Source organism: Mchenga conophoros, linkage group LG23, assembly GCF_057382185.1.
Source record: "Mchenga conophoros isolate Kocher_MC1m ecotype Shallow Benthic linkage group LG23, M_conophoros_male_GT1.1, whole genome shotgun sequence".
NCBI classification, from domain to species: Eukaryota; Metazoa; Chordata; class Actinopteri; order Cichliformes; family Cichlidae; genus Mchenga; species Mchenga conophoros.
This window is the reverse complement of record NC_140547.1, coordinates 24,027,131-24,042,055: the sequence shown is the minus strand read 5'-3', so window position 1 is coordinate 24,042,055 and position 14,925 is coordinate 24,027,131. Positions and strand designations below refer to the sequence as shown.

At 46.2% G+C, this 14,925-nt stretch overlaps 1 protein-coding gene across 7 annotated transcripts in view; it reads right to left on the bottom strand.

Moving 5' to 3' along the window:
- LOC146547267 (nck-associated protein 5-like) overlaps nt 1–14,925 on the bottom strand; it is a 184,596-nt gene that overhangs the window by 94,378 nt on the left and 75,293 nt on the right. For 2 of the 7 annotated variants that reach the window (XM_085264295.1, XM_085264296.1), the window contains exon 1: nt 14,528–14,706. The exons of the other annotated variants lie outside the window; for them this stretch is intronic. In XM_085264295.1, the coding sequence (XP_085120421.1) occupies nt 14,528–14,556 (29 nt within the window). In that variant the 5' untranslated portion in view covers nt 14,557–14,706. Of the gene's footprint in view, nt 1–14,527; nt 14,707–14,925 lie in introns of those variants that run through there. 7 annotated transcript variants of the gene reach the window in all.

Sequence of the window (14,925 nt, the reverse complement as noted above, 5' to 3'; positions counted from 1 at the left end):
TTACCTCACCACCGAAGACCATCAATTATTGACGAGGTGAAATGTGATGAGGTTCTGCTGTGAGCACACAAAGAACACACGCCTTTTCAGGCTGCCATGTGGCCTAATAACGTCTTTATTTTCCAAAAAGACACGTTTCTAATCAGCAACATAGTCCTTGTTTGATGTTGTGGAGCAATAATCTGCATTAGACACTCAGAAACACTGTTAGTCTGACCAAGTATGTATGATAAATGCCTCCCTGTGATGTGAATCTGGACAACAGTGTGCTTGACAAACACTAAGAATGTGGGTCATCTCAACACCCATACATAACTTCATCATCATGACTCATACTTAGTTTTAATTTAGGAGTTGCGTACTGGACTTTGTTTGGACACGTGTGTGCTACACTGAGCAATGTAGTTAGGCGAGTTGAGATGATCACGATTAGCAAGATTAATCCAAAGTCAATAACAGGTTGAGCGCTCCGAGTTGTTTATGCTTTTCCCTCCGAGATAACATCTAGCCCTCGGTACTTCACAGGAGTCTGACAGAATACACCGGGAAGCTTTGTTTTCTTTTTTTTCCCCTCCGACTCTAAGCATTGACATAATCTTGGAGCGTGTGATTGATGGCGGCAATCTCTGTGAACTAGACTGTGTGAAAATTTTTTTGCCTTTCCCACTTAAAAGAACTTCAGGGAATTCTTCAAAACCTCAAAAAGTCATTGCTTCTTTTATCCTATTAAGTGTCTATGTAGAAAAATTGGCACATTCAGTGGATAAGTTCTTGAGTTGTGGTCTAAAATGTGGCTTTTGGAGACACTTTGACAAGCAAAATCTCATTAATTCTTCTGTGTCTCCTCAGCTTCCATCCTTAAAACAGTAGAGTCAAGTCATGTTAAACAGACCACACTCCTACCTAAAGTAATAGGAAGGGTTTCAGCTTTGATTTCAGTGGACATAAAGGACATAAAACCTGCGTTTAGATATTCATCAGGACAAACAGCTTTTACAAAAAGCCTAAAACTTTTCATATATCTCAATCAATCAATCAAAATTGTCAAAGTGATTAATGTCTCATATTGCCAGAACTCTTTCAAATGCTAAATTCCACTACAGATACGGTGAGTCAAGAAAAACTGCAAGCACTCCTAAAGAGCAGATATGCCTGCCACTACTCTGTTCAGACTGTTTGCCGAACTGGCAGATAAGTTTCCGAGTTTGGCTGTTTCTAAAGAAGGCAACTGGGTCTTTGGGGACAGGCGAGACGCTACCAAGTGCAACATTTGTAAATCACCAACAAAACTAAACAACACATATCACCGCTATCACACGCTATTTTGCCCCTCTGGCCATACGAGTGTTTAGGCATAGGAAAAAAGTGGTTGTATGAGTGTGTGCTTGAATGAACGAATCTTGTAGTTAGAAAGCACTTTGAATGCTTAAACAGAGTAAAAAAACGCTACATAAGTACCAGTCCATTCACTATCATCGTTGGTGTTGCAGAAATATGTGGAAAATGCCTTCTGTTTTCATCTCATTTCCCTCAAGATGGGGCCGAGTATGGCAGCCTCGTCGCGAGCTCCCCCAAGCAACGGCTTTCTTCTGTGTTTAATTTTACTTTTCCTTTATTTTTTCACGAGCAGCACTTGTCTCCTTGTGTACGACCGACAAACCTTACTGGACATAAAAGACGGTCTTTCTTATAACTTTCCGGAGTTCAAGTTTTGCAACACGGACGCTCCGTTTGCAGACCCCCCATTCATCTCACCTGAGACGCCTTTGTTCTCTGGCCCTGGAGGCCGCAAACGCCGACGCAGAGGGAGAAGATCTGGCGTTCTGGTTCGACTGAGACGGCGCACTTACAGACCACCGTTACCCAGTTTATTACTGGCTAATATGCAGTCTCTGGAGAACAAGCTGTGCGAGCTTCGGGCACGGATCTCATTCCAGCGAGAGATGCGGGACTGCTGCGTGATCTGCCTCACAGAAACCTGGCTATCGGACAAAGTACCGGACTCCGCAATACAACTGCCGGGGTTCTCTGTGCACCGCGCGGACAGGTCACAGGATATTACTGGGAAAAGCAGAGGCGGTGGTGTGTGTTTCATGATCAACAACAGCTGGTGTGATTATGCGAACGTGCACCCGGTCAAATCCTTCTGCTCACCGGACCTGGAGTACCTGATGATTAAGTGCCGGCCATTCTGGCTACCGAGGGAATTTACAGCAGTGATTATTACGGCTGTTTACATTCCCCCACAAGCCGACACTGACCGTGCACTCAGGGAACTGTACAGCGCGATCAGCAGCGAGGAAACCGCACACCCAGAGGCAGCGTTTATCACAGCCGGAGACTTTAATAAGGGAAACCTGAAGAAAGTCTCACCAAAACTCCATCAACACATCCTTTTCAACACACGTGGAAACCGGCTACTCGACCACTGTTACACCTCTTTCCGGGATGCGTACAAAGCCCTCCCCCGCGCCCCATTCGGCCAATCAGATCACTGCTCCATCCTGCTCCTGCCCGCCTACAGGCAGAAGCTGAAACAGGAAGCTCCAACCCGGAGGGCGGTGCACTGTTGGACGGACCAATCGGAGTCTGCGCTGCGGGACTGTTTTGATCACGCGGACTGGGAAATGTTTCACGTGGCCGCCAGAGACATTGATGAATACACAGACTCAGTCTGTGGATTTATCAGGAAATGCGTGGAAGATGTCGTCCCATCCAGAACAGTCAAATCCTTCCCAAATCAAAAACCCTGGATTAACGGAGATGTTCGCGCGGCACTGGCGGCACGGAACACCGCCTTTGCCTCCGCGAACACATCGGACTACAAACACGCACATTACCAACTCCGGAAGACGATCAAAGCAGCCAAACGTGAGTACAGGGACAGGGTGGAGCAACAGTTTGACAACCCTCGGAGTATGTGGCAGGGACTAAACACGATCACAGACTTTAGAGGGAAAACCAGCACACCGCAGACCACGGCCTCTCTGTGTGAGGATCTAAACGTATTCTACGCTAGATTCGACGCAGCGAACACCATGAGACCGGACAGTGTGCGCACCGCGGATGACGTCAGTGCGCACACTGTGTCTGAGGAGGATGTGCGGAAGTGCTTCAGGAAGGTGAACGCACGCAAAGCTACTGGTCCGGACGGGATTCCCGGCCCCGTCCTCAGGTCATGCGCGGCTCAGCTGGCTGGAGTGTTCACGCACATCTTCAACCTTTCCCTCTCTCTGTCTGTAGTCCCAGCCTGCTTCAAAATGGCCACCATCGTCCCTGTACCCAAATCCTCCACCATCTCCTCATTGAACGACTGGCGACCTGTAGCCCTGACCCCCATCGTAAGCAAATGCTTCGAGAAGCTGGTCAGGGACTTCATCTGCTCTGCACTACCCGACTCACTGGACCCTCTACAGTTTGCATACCGCCACAACAGGTCCACTGATGATGCCATAGCCCTGACACTACACACTGCCCTGTCACACCTGGAGAAGAGAGACACGTATGTGAGGATGCTGTTTGTAGATTACAGCTCAGCATTCAATACCATCGTTCCCTCGAAGCTGGACAGGAAACTGCAGGATCTAGGACTGAGCAGCTCCCTCTGCAGCTGGATCCTTAGCTTCCTGTCTGACAGACGCCAAGTGGTCAGACTGGGCAGCATCACCTCATCCCCCATCACACTGAACACTGGTGCTCCACAGGGGTGTGTACTGAGCCCTCTCCTGTACTCACTCTACACCTACGACTGCACAGCCACTAACAACTCCAACATCATTGTGAAGTTTGCGGACGACACTACAGTGGTGGGTCTTATCACCAACGGTGATGAGACGGCTTACAGGGAGGAGGTCAGCGCCCTGACCCACTGGTGTCAAGACAACCATCTCACCCTCAACGTCGCAAAGACAAAGGAGTTGATAGTGGACTTCCGGAGGTGCAGAGAAGTACACACCCCCATCACCATCAACGGCGCTGCTGTGGAGAGAGTGAGCAGCTTCCGGTTCCTTGGTGTACATCTGGCTGAGGATCTTACGTGGTCAGTACACACAAACAAAACAGTGAAGAAGGCGCAGCAGCGCCTCTTCTTTCTCAGGAGACTGAAAAGATTCGGCATGAGCCCCCGCATCCTCAGGACCTTCTATCACTGTGCCATTGAGAGCATCCTCACTGGATGCATCACCACCTGGTATGGCAACAGCACCGCCTACAACTGCAAAGCTCTCCAGCGAGTAGTGCGGTGCTCTGAACGGATAATTGGAGGTGAGCTTCCCTCCCTCCAAGACATCTACAGGAAGCGCTGCCTGAGGAAAGCGGGGAGGATCATCAAGGACTCCAGTCACCCCAGCCATAAACTGTTCAGACTGCTTCCATCAGGAAGGAGGTTCTGCAGCATCCGGTCCCGAACCAGAGAGAGCTTTTTCCATCAGGCCATCAGACTGCTGAACACGTCATAGACACCTCACCTTCACTACTGGAACTTCAACATTATGCACTCCACACTGTATATAAATGCCACTTGTTTTGCACATATTCAACTCTGTATATTTTATATATTTTATTATTATTATTATTATTTTATTTTATTTTTTTTACTATTTAATTTGTAAAAATGTGTATACACACACACACACACACACACACACACACACACACACACACGTAGGAAAATATTTAGTATACACATCCAGAAATGCATACACTATTATATATTGTACATATATTTATTAGTTTCAGGTTGGCCATTCTTGTATTTTGCTCGTTTGTGTTGTTGTGTTTGCACATCTCTGTTGCTTGTGGGGCTCGCACACAAGAATTTCACTCGCATGTGCTGTGCCAGTGTGCCTGCACATGTGATGTGACAATAAAAGTGATTTGATTTGATTTGATCTGATTACATTTGTGCCAAATTTGATGGTGTTTTTAGGGTGTTTAAGACATACAGTATCACAAATATGTATGGGGTGGAATAGCTTAATGCCTCTGGCAACAGCTGCCACCTGAAGAGGCATGAAACTCTTCAAAGAATTCTGCAAAAATCTTCAAAATCAGAGTGAAGACGCTGATTTAAATGCACTGTTTAGTGGGCCAGAACTTCTCCAAAACTTATGAAGTAACAAAGATCAGACATAAGGAATCCTCTGAGAGAAATGCATTTGCCAAGCGTGGATTACCCCTGCTTGGCTGTCTGTCTGTCTACCTAAATGTTTTCTTATTCTGCGAGCAGGGCCTGACCTCAATTGTTTCCAAGCCACAGATGCATTCCTGCCCAGACGAAACGAAACATTGCGGATGAGCAGATGTGCTTTAAAAATGGCTGCAGCACCCGCCCGCCTGCCTTTCTTGTCTGTCGGGAGGGTTTACTCACCAGCGTGGCTCATGAAGAATGAAGATGGGGCTAGACATGATCACACGGAGGGGCAATCTTAAGCACATGGCTGAGCACACATGTACAAACACACTTGCAAAGATATGCAAAGACATGCACACACACACATTTACAGACAACTTTGAATCTTTCATGTGCAATTCATAAATGAGAGATGACTCCAAACTGGAAAGGTGCTGTTGCTGTACCTTAGCAAACACAGTTGAGGGGATATGTGGAAATGGGGCAAGAGAAGGAAAACAGAGCTTATCAAAAAGCATTCCCAGCCACATACTCACACTCCAACAGGTTGTAATCTTGTGTTTGCTTAAAATTTTCCCCAGTGATGGCTGTCTAACTTATGTCGCACCCTCTGACACATAATTGAGTTTAAGTGAGGCACATTTCACAAAAGACTGCAATTACCTCATGATATAGGAGTTCTCCTGTTTTTTGTGAAATGGATTCGGACAAGATAAACAAAACCAGTTTTTTATTTTTTCGTCCCTGAGAAATTATTATACTTCTCCAGAGATGAACACAAAACATCTCTGCAGATCTATACAGGCTCTGTACGCTTGAGATGAAGCCCAACTGTGTCTAAAGGCCAAGAATGTCTCAGCGTGTGCCAAGACGCCACGCTTAAAGGCAGCAATAAAAGCCTGCTATCATAGACAGAAGCAGGATGAAATGAATTGAAAAACTGGCGATGTGGTGAAGAGTGACGACAATCAAGAGACTAAGTTGGCTATTTTACTTCCTCACCTGACCGAAGTGGTATGAAATGGGTGGGTTTGTGTTGGAAAGCTACAGAAATATTTGTGACACTAAGAGGGCGACGTGTGGGAGGATTTTAGGCGCTGTTTGATCTTCTAATAAGTGTTCCTTTTGAGGCATGCTGATGTCTTTGTCTGGGTATTTACAGGTGACCTGGGTGGAAAATGAGATGATGCTGAGCAATCTGCTATGAAGCTGAACCTGATCGGTTACTGTGATAGTCTTTCCATCAACATCGAGTTTTTACAAGACTCTCAAATGTTTTTCCATCCTTTTAGACATGTAGGTATGTGTACTGCTGATGCCTTCATCGGTCTGATAAAGTGACACTGTCATTCAGACATAGGTCCTATTACGTAAATTGTTCTTTAAATACTTTAAGACATCTTTAAGACTACAAACATATACCTTGTATTCATTAAACGTTCATAGGATGAGAAAAGGTGATCTGGGTGACTGTAACAACTGGCGGGGCATCACGTTGCTGTCGGTACCCGGGAAAGTGTTTTGCCTCGCTCTTTTGAATCGGCTACAACACGCAGTGAATGAACGATTGCGAGAAAAGCAGGCTGGGTTTCGGGGGGCCGGTCATGCGTCGAGGAAATCTTCACCCTCCGCATGATCATTGAACAAACATTGGAATACCAAAGGAAGATTTCTAGTAATTTCATTGCCTTCGAGAAGGCTTTTGACAGCGTCCACCGGCTGACTCTATGGGCTATCCTACGCCACTATGGAGTCCCTCAGCAGTTTTTAGATGCCTTTCGTTGTCTCTACTCCAACTCCCGTTGCTGCGTCCGGACGGATGACGGCTGCACAGATTTCTTCAAGATCAATACTGGCGTCCGACAAGGATGCGTGCTATCCCCTTTCCTCTTCCTGTTGGTAATTGACTTCATCATGTGACGATCAGTTGACCAAGCTGGCATTGGTGTGCCCTGGCACGAAGCGCGTAATCTCACTGACTTGGACTTCGCAGATGACATCGCCCTGCTGGGCTCGACTCAGGAAGACCTCCAAAAGTTGACCGCGGCCCTGCAGAGGGAGGCGACGAAAGTTGGATTAAGAATCAGCGTCAAAAAAACCAAGGTACTCCGAGTTGGCTATGCACGTGCCCGCATTCCTGTCATGATCAACCAACAACGTGCTGAAGAGGTGGAGAATTTTACATATCTTGGCAGCATCATCTCGAATGATGGGGTCTCTGATCGGGATGTCGACGCCAGAGTAGGGAAGGCAGTTGGTGTCCTGCGACGTCTCCAACCTATTTGGAACTCGACCTCCCTGAATGTAAGGGTCAAGATCAGACTACTGAACTCTATCGTCTTCCCTACTGCACTTTATGCTAGTGAAACCTGGCGCTCAACAAGTGCAATTATTCAACACCTGAACGTGCTTCAACAACGTGGCCTGCGGCGAATCCTGAGAATTTCCTACCGGGACCGAATAACAAATGAGGAGGTCCTACGAAGAGCAGGCACCCGCCCATTAGCCGATGTTGTTGCAGAAAGGCGCTTCCGCTTTGCGGGCCATATTTTACGCCTACCCCCTCATCGCCCAGCTAAGATTGCCATGACATGGCGTCCACGCACTGGCAAGCTAAAGCAAGGCCGACCAAAGACCACATGGCGTCGAACATTCATGGACGATCTGAGAACTGTCGACATTGCCTGGGACGAAGCTGAAGCAGTTGCTGCTGACCGACATCGATGGAGATCACTAGCTGCCCGATGCGCCGCCTGGCGTAGGAGGAACTAAGTCTAAGTAAGTCATAGGATGAGATGCCATCATATTAACAGAAAGGAACAACTTGTTTCATTGCTGGAAAGTTTTCACTTCCAGTCAGTTTTCACTCAAATTATTGAAGTCAAAAGTCTCAAAATCCTCCTCCAATGAGCCATTTCAGCTTTCAAAAGCTGATTGAAGTTTCTGGTTCATAGAACTAACTTACTCCCCTTATCACGTTCATGGCAAGGTGCCTAAAGTGCTCCTTTAGACATGATAGAGACATGTTTGGAATGAGATAGTAATAGAAAGGAGTCTGAAAAGGACATTATTTTGGCAGATACAGAAGCTTGTTCAAACATCTGCTTATTTGATCACGTTAGATGCCAAAAAATATCTCCGTGAACCCTTCGTTTGTTCTCAAATTATTGTAAGAAAGTCTTAAAAAAGCAATTATGATCTAGGCCAAACTACATGCAACATATACATACGTGGTTGGAGCGTAACGGGGTGACAACAGGGAACCGCACCTCTCACTCCATGACAGCTGAGGTAGGCTCCCCTGTGACCTATGAACTGGATGTTAAGAAAATGGATGGATGGAAAGTAGATCTCACAGTAGCAGGTAGCCATAGTTTTGCACATGGCTACTGTGAGATGTACTTTGTTGAAAGTGACAAGTAAAGGTCACTAGAACTCAGTAGTATTACATCTTCAATTGAAAAGTGAGCATGGTGCACATTTAGGCACAAAGCAACATTTTCAGAAGACTTCAGATTAATATAATCATTAAGGATGTTTTTCTGAAAGACGCACGAACATGTTCAAATTACCATCAGAAGGTTTTAATAACACCACTCCAGTGAGCCTTTCCACACAGGCTTCTCAGCTTTAAAAGTCCAGTAACCCTGAACAGTGCATTACTGCCAGAAGATGCAAATGCTAATGTAGCACTTTTTGCATGTTCAGTGCTATAAATGCATCCACATACATATAACCAAGTCACACATTTCATCCATTGTTCTGTATTTCACACCCCGGCTAGCCTGCATTGAGGTAATTGGGGAACAGAGACTCATGTGTACTACTGTACTACAATGCTAGAAGGTTCTGCTGACTCATGGAGACCATGCAGAGGCTACAGGGTATTTTACAACAGCTGTCAACACAACAGTAGCCCTTTACAGAAGCGGACAAACGGCCACTGCATATACAATAAAGACAAAGGGGCTGCAAACAAGACGCATTTGAGCCAAGGGTCAGCCATCTCTACTGCAATCCACCTCTGCGGGCACACATATGTGTCCTCAGTGTTCCTGGGAAGCTCATAACTCAGACGCCCTCTACAGGAAAGGGCAGAGCAGGCTGTACCTGCTGCGGAGACTCAGGTCGTTTGGAGTGGAGGGCCCACTCCTGAAGAAATTCTATGACTCTGTTGTGGCTTCTGCTATCTTTTATGGTGTGGTCTGCTGGGGCGGCAGCATCTCTGCTGGGGACAGGAAGAGACTGAACAGGGTGATCCGAAGGGCCAGCTCTGTTCTAGGATGCCCTCTGGACCCAGTGGAGGTGGTGAGTGACAGGAGAACGGCGGCTAAGCTGTCATCCCTGATGGACAACATCTCCCACCCCATGCAGCAGACTGTGACAGCACTGAGCATCTCCTTCAGTGGGAGACTGCGGCACCCACGGTGTGGGACGGAGAGATTTCGCAGGTCTTTCCTCCCCACTGCTGTCAGACTCCATAATAAAGACTTTAACTGATCAAGCACACACATCCATACATATGCAATAATACTAAGTGCAATAATCCTTTCTGTCATCGTTGTATTTTTACTCAGTTGTATATAGTATTTGTATTTGTATTCTATTTTTATCTTATTGTATATTTATTTTATTTTATTCTACTGTATATAGTATTTTATTTTATTCTATTCTGTACAGTTGTGTACTGTATTTATTCTTATTGTATTCTAATTTTTGCCTCATAACTTTTGCACTGTCCACTTCCTGCTGTGACAAAACAAATTTCCCACGTGTGGGACTAATAAAGGTTATCTTATCTTATCTTATCTGTTGCAAAAGCCATGGCATTAATATAACTATTCTCCATGTGTGATGCAGGCAGTTTTTCATGCGTTTAGTTGCATCGCTTTACTTAGAGTCACTTTGCACTGTAGCTTCCATCTTTAAATATGTCTGGTCCCAGTAATTCTCTTTTACGTGTTCACAAAATTGCCATAGCGCTCCTGTTCTTGCCCTCTGGCATGTTGGTAACCAAGCAGTTAAAAGCATCTGCACGCTGCCGTAATTCACTCTAAGTAAAGACTGTCACCAAACGGCTAAAATACAACAAGAGAAGTGTTTGGAAAAGAGTTTTACAGCTTCAAAAGGTGAGCTTCTCCAGCAGCCTCTCTCCATTTCCTTTCCAGCTGCGCCAACACCTTCAGCCTCTGGACACGGTCCCGCATGTTTCTCTCACTATTATCCGACGATTTACAGCCAAGATAGAGGGGAGCTGAAGTTTGTTGACATTCCCCGCCCCCGTGCAACCTCAAATACGACACTGACCCCCTTTTCCAACCTCATAAACGGCTCACTCCGTTGAAAGCGTCACCGTGACGAGGAGAGAAATATGAAACAAGTGGGAGCGCTGGCAAATCAGGCTTAGACCGCTTTGAGCGAGAAAACTTGTGAGGTGCGTGCACGCACTGTGAAAGTGTGTCAGCCTGTGTAAAGTAAACAAGGACAACACCATATTATCTTGTAAACTGTTGGCATGCAGTGCTATGACCTAAAAAACAAATCCAATTTGGGGATTTGCTCCCCCCCCCTTCCAACACTAAGACTTATCAATAAAAGCCCTTACAAAGGAAAAAATTTGCAAGCCAAGAAGCTTTCTGTACAGAGGCAATATTTTAAGCCAGTTTTGACTGGAAAACAGGCAGTTTAAATGCAAAAAAAAAACCCAACCCAGAAGTTTTCACACCTTTTTGAACTCAAATGGAGCAAGTTCATCTGTTTAGAAACCACAAAAATGCTCCAGCTCTAATGACATCACTTAACAGTCAGCGAGGGTGTCTGGGCAATGCTTTGTCTCCAGGCAAAACAGTCAGCTCATGCAATAGACCATTGATAGCTAGCAAATAAAAGCCTTTTATTGGTTATAAATTGTGTCAGACCATTAAACTTTATATTTTTCCCGAGTGACATTGCTCTAACTTGAGCCAACGGGGAGACAGAGGAGGATAGAAAAAGAAAAAAAGACATCTGATAATCCAATTGTTCTGCATTTCCAACTTGTTAACATCCAAAGCATGAGACTTCAGTTGGAATTAAATGTGTTGTGGCTGCATGCATCCAAAAAAATAGCTGCGTCGCAAAATGTCAGGATTCTTTACCAAGCTTCTTTTTTTTTTTTCAGATGATGTATTGGCAAAAACAGGTTTGTATTAGCCTGACGGAGCTCTGCATACTGTTTTTAGGGATCCTATGTGCAGTTTGAGGGGGATAGGGGGGGAGGAATGCATTCAAAGCAGCCTTAATTGAGCTGGATGGCCTGCAGTCACAGAAGCAGAGTGTCTCAACAAGACACAAGCGGGCGAGATCCTGAAATGTGCCTCACACGTATACATCATTAAACTGGCTTACGGCTCCACGGTGCCGATCAGCGCTGCAAAGACTCTGGGAATTATATGGGAAAGTTTGTCTGGAAGGAGCCCTCAACCCCCTCCCTCCTTCAAAATGAAAGTCCTCTGGCTGTCAATGAAGGGGAAGTGCTCCCATGCTGAGGCCCACTGGGCCAGCCATTGAACAGAGGGACATTCCTCAGTAATTCTGTTTGACCTGAGCCCAGAGTGGTAGCTGAGGGTCACCGAATACAGAGCGCCACATACGGGGAGGAGACCAAAGGGGAGGAGGAAAAGTTGGGAAAATCGGATGCACAGGAGTGAGAGTGAGGCAGACTGGTGGAAAGAAAATACAGTCGTCTTTTCCCAGCCTTTGTTTGACAAGTAAACACTCAGGTTATGTCATCTGTCAAGACTGTCCTCCAACAGCAATCCCGTAGGCTGTTTCATAAGCTGTCAACGTGACCTGAAAATGTGTTCAAGATGCAAACAACCTCTGGTGGTGCTGCGAAGAAGTGCCAGGTCAAAGTGGTCAAAAGTGCTTGGTATGAAAGCTGCTGGACTTCTTTGAGGTTCTTGAAGATTTTGAGGAATCCAGATATTTGACCTGCAGCTGAAGGCTGTTGTAGTAGATGCATCAAGTTCAGATAAGCAACAAATACTTTATTTTAACCCAAACCATCATTTTCTTCTATGAATAACCTATAATAGCCTCTGAAAACACCCCAAACTGAAAAATGGGCCCACACAGGACTCAAGACTCAGTTTCCTGGTTAAAAGTTGTCTGTTTTTGGCATCTGTGGTACACTCTGTTGATCTGTTTACAGAAATCAAATAAATTCTGCCCACATGTGAAGCTGTAAAGGTGCATCAGTCCTTTTCAATCTGCTAGCAAAAACTGGAAAACAGCCCAAAATCTGCAGTGTGGTGGGACTACTGCTGCACTACAAACAGGGCAAAGAAACCATAGATTTTTTTCGCAGCTAACTATGCAAATAATCCTCAAATATAGCAAACTCTAACACGCTTGTCCAGCATATTGTAGGGTTGACTGTTTTCCCCTTCAGTGGGGATGGTTGTCACGTTCCAGGAAGGCTTATGTGGGTCGTTTAGGCTCAGCATCCAGCATCCAAACCACTGCAGCACTCACTGTTTACTCCAACCAACGAACTTATGGCAAAAATTCCACCAGCACGTGATGAACTCCTTTTGACCGTTAAATCAAAGCTGGCTAAATGTAGGACACACGATGCAGTAATGAAGTAAGTGTGTCATAAAAGAGTGTGGCACCGGGGGCAAACGGGGGGCGGATGATAATAATGGTTGCACTGTGGCATGGCTGGGATGGAGAGAATTACAGTTTTAATTCTATAAAATCAAATCCCTCCACTTGGCAATCCTCTTATCCAGTAATCCCCAGGTAGGTTTCAGAGAGGGCAACAGGCTCAAACTGCCCACTGTGGCAACACATCTGCCTCCCCCGTGGTCGGTGGGGTTGATATCAATGACTGCTCCTGTGCTCCCCGATAAACGCTCTAAACTGAAACCAGACCAAACAGCTGACACATGTCCACCCTCAATTTGTCTCCGTTTCCATCCCTTCCAATAACTTCTTCTTGGTGGCCTTCTGAGAACCAGCCAGCAGCAGGATTTAGGGGTAAATAAATCAAGGTTGGTTCGCGTAGGTGCTTCTGACGTCTGCAATACTGGTGCTACCTTTTTTGCGGTGGAAACTGGGCGTCAGGAACTTGCTGGTGCAAAAGAAATCATAAACAAATAGCAGATAACATGGTGTGTGTGTGTGTGTGTGTGTGTGTGTGTGTGTGTGTGTGTGTGTGTGTGTGTGTGTGTGTGTCGGGGGGATCAGTGTCAAGTATGAAGCTGAGTTTTTAGGGCTTTGTTTGGCCGCTCGCTGCTGAATACCTCAGTATATACCTAAGTGCCTCATATACTGGGGTACTGCTGCAACCGTAATGTGCTTTAAGTTAACACCTTTTAATCTGCTGTTTGTTACCCTTCACATAGATTGCCTACATTCATTGGCATTCCCAGCTGTAAAGCATCCACTCCATGCCAGATGCTATTTTTTGCTCTTGTGATGGGAAGCACCAGTTCCCAGGGCAAAAAAAAAGCTCTCTTTAACTCAAAAAAAGACAGAATGGCATTTCTCTCTGGCGCTTTGACAACACCAGCAAGAGAGTGATGATACCTCCCATGCTCTCCCATGCTCTCATTTCTCTATTCCCCAGCAGTTCTGTTTATAGAGATAACAAAGTCAGCCCAAAAACATAAAGCCGCCCCGGCATCCCTGCGATGGCTGCAGGCACCAAGCACTGAGCATCTATCTGTCTGCTGCAAATTAGGCTGCCTATAAGGGAAGACCCCCCCCCCTACTGACCTGCCGTGACTTTGACACTGCAGGTCTTAACGCTACATCACTGGGAAAGACTATATATACATAATATTCCATATTATTGTCCACCACCTCAACCAGTTCAGCTCATTTCAGTGTGGGATTAGTGGGCTGGATAGGAAATCTTAATCTGCCTGAGCAAGCGAGACAGAGAGAGTGAGTGTATAAGGAAAGAATTGAAGCCTATGCATTCCTGCACATACAAATCCCTGCAAAGCCGGGCTTCTTTAACCTCCACTTTGTCTGTTTCCTGGTGTTATCAGTCAGAAACAAAGTGGGTTGTTTTTTCTATGCAGCACCCCTGACCCCATGCTGTTGCCACCAGCAACAGAACATGCGATTCCCCTCGCAAATCAGTGCAAATCGCACATGTGTGCAGTCCTTCTATATGAAACATGTCCCCCTCTGGGGCATTACTTGGAAATATTGCAGCTCGGGACAAAGTAAGGAAGCCTAAACGAGGTAACAGTGAATCTGCCGGCATGCATGTGATGCACATCTTAAATCCCCAAACAAGCCAAGCGTACTTCAGTCACAATCAAATCTTACAAGAAAACAAGGTTTCTTTCTTTCTTTTTTTGCCATGTCATGAGCGGCTGACGCCGGCTCGCTCCTTACCCTCGTGGAGACGCAGCATCCTGGTGCATTCAGAGGACACGCATGGTAATCCACTGGCACGCTTTCCTCCTGCTCCGCAGCTGCTGACCGACTGATCCCGCAGATGACAAAGTTTACATCCACAAACAGAGCGCTGCCGGCTCTGCCCCGGACTGCCTTTCCCTCTTCCTCGCTCTCAAAGTCCTTGCTTCCCACCCCCCACCCCCTCCTTTTTCCCCTACTCTGCTGCCTCCCTCACTCTGCCGGCGTGCACCGACTTCTCCCGATACACCGCTTTCCCTTCTCCCTTCCTGCTACATGCACGCTTCCCTCAGCGCTCCGAGGCTCCTCTTTACACACACGCACAAACACACCGAGTGTTTTGTGCCTCCGATCTGCCGCCCACCACCCCACCTCCC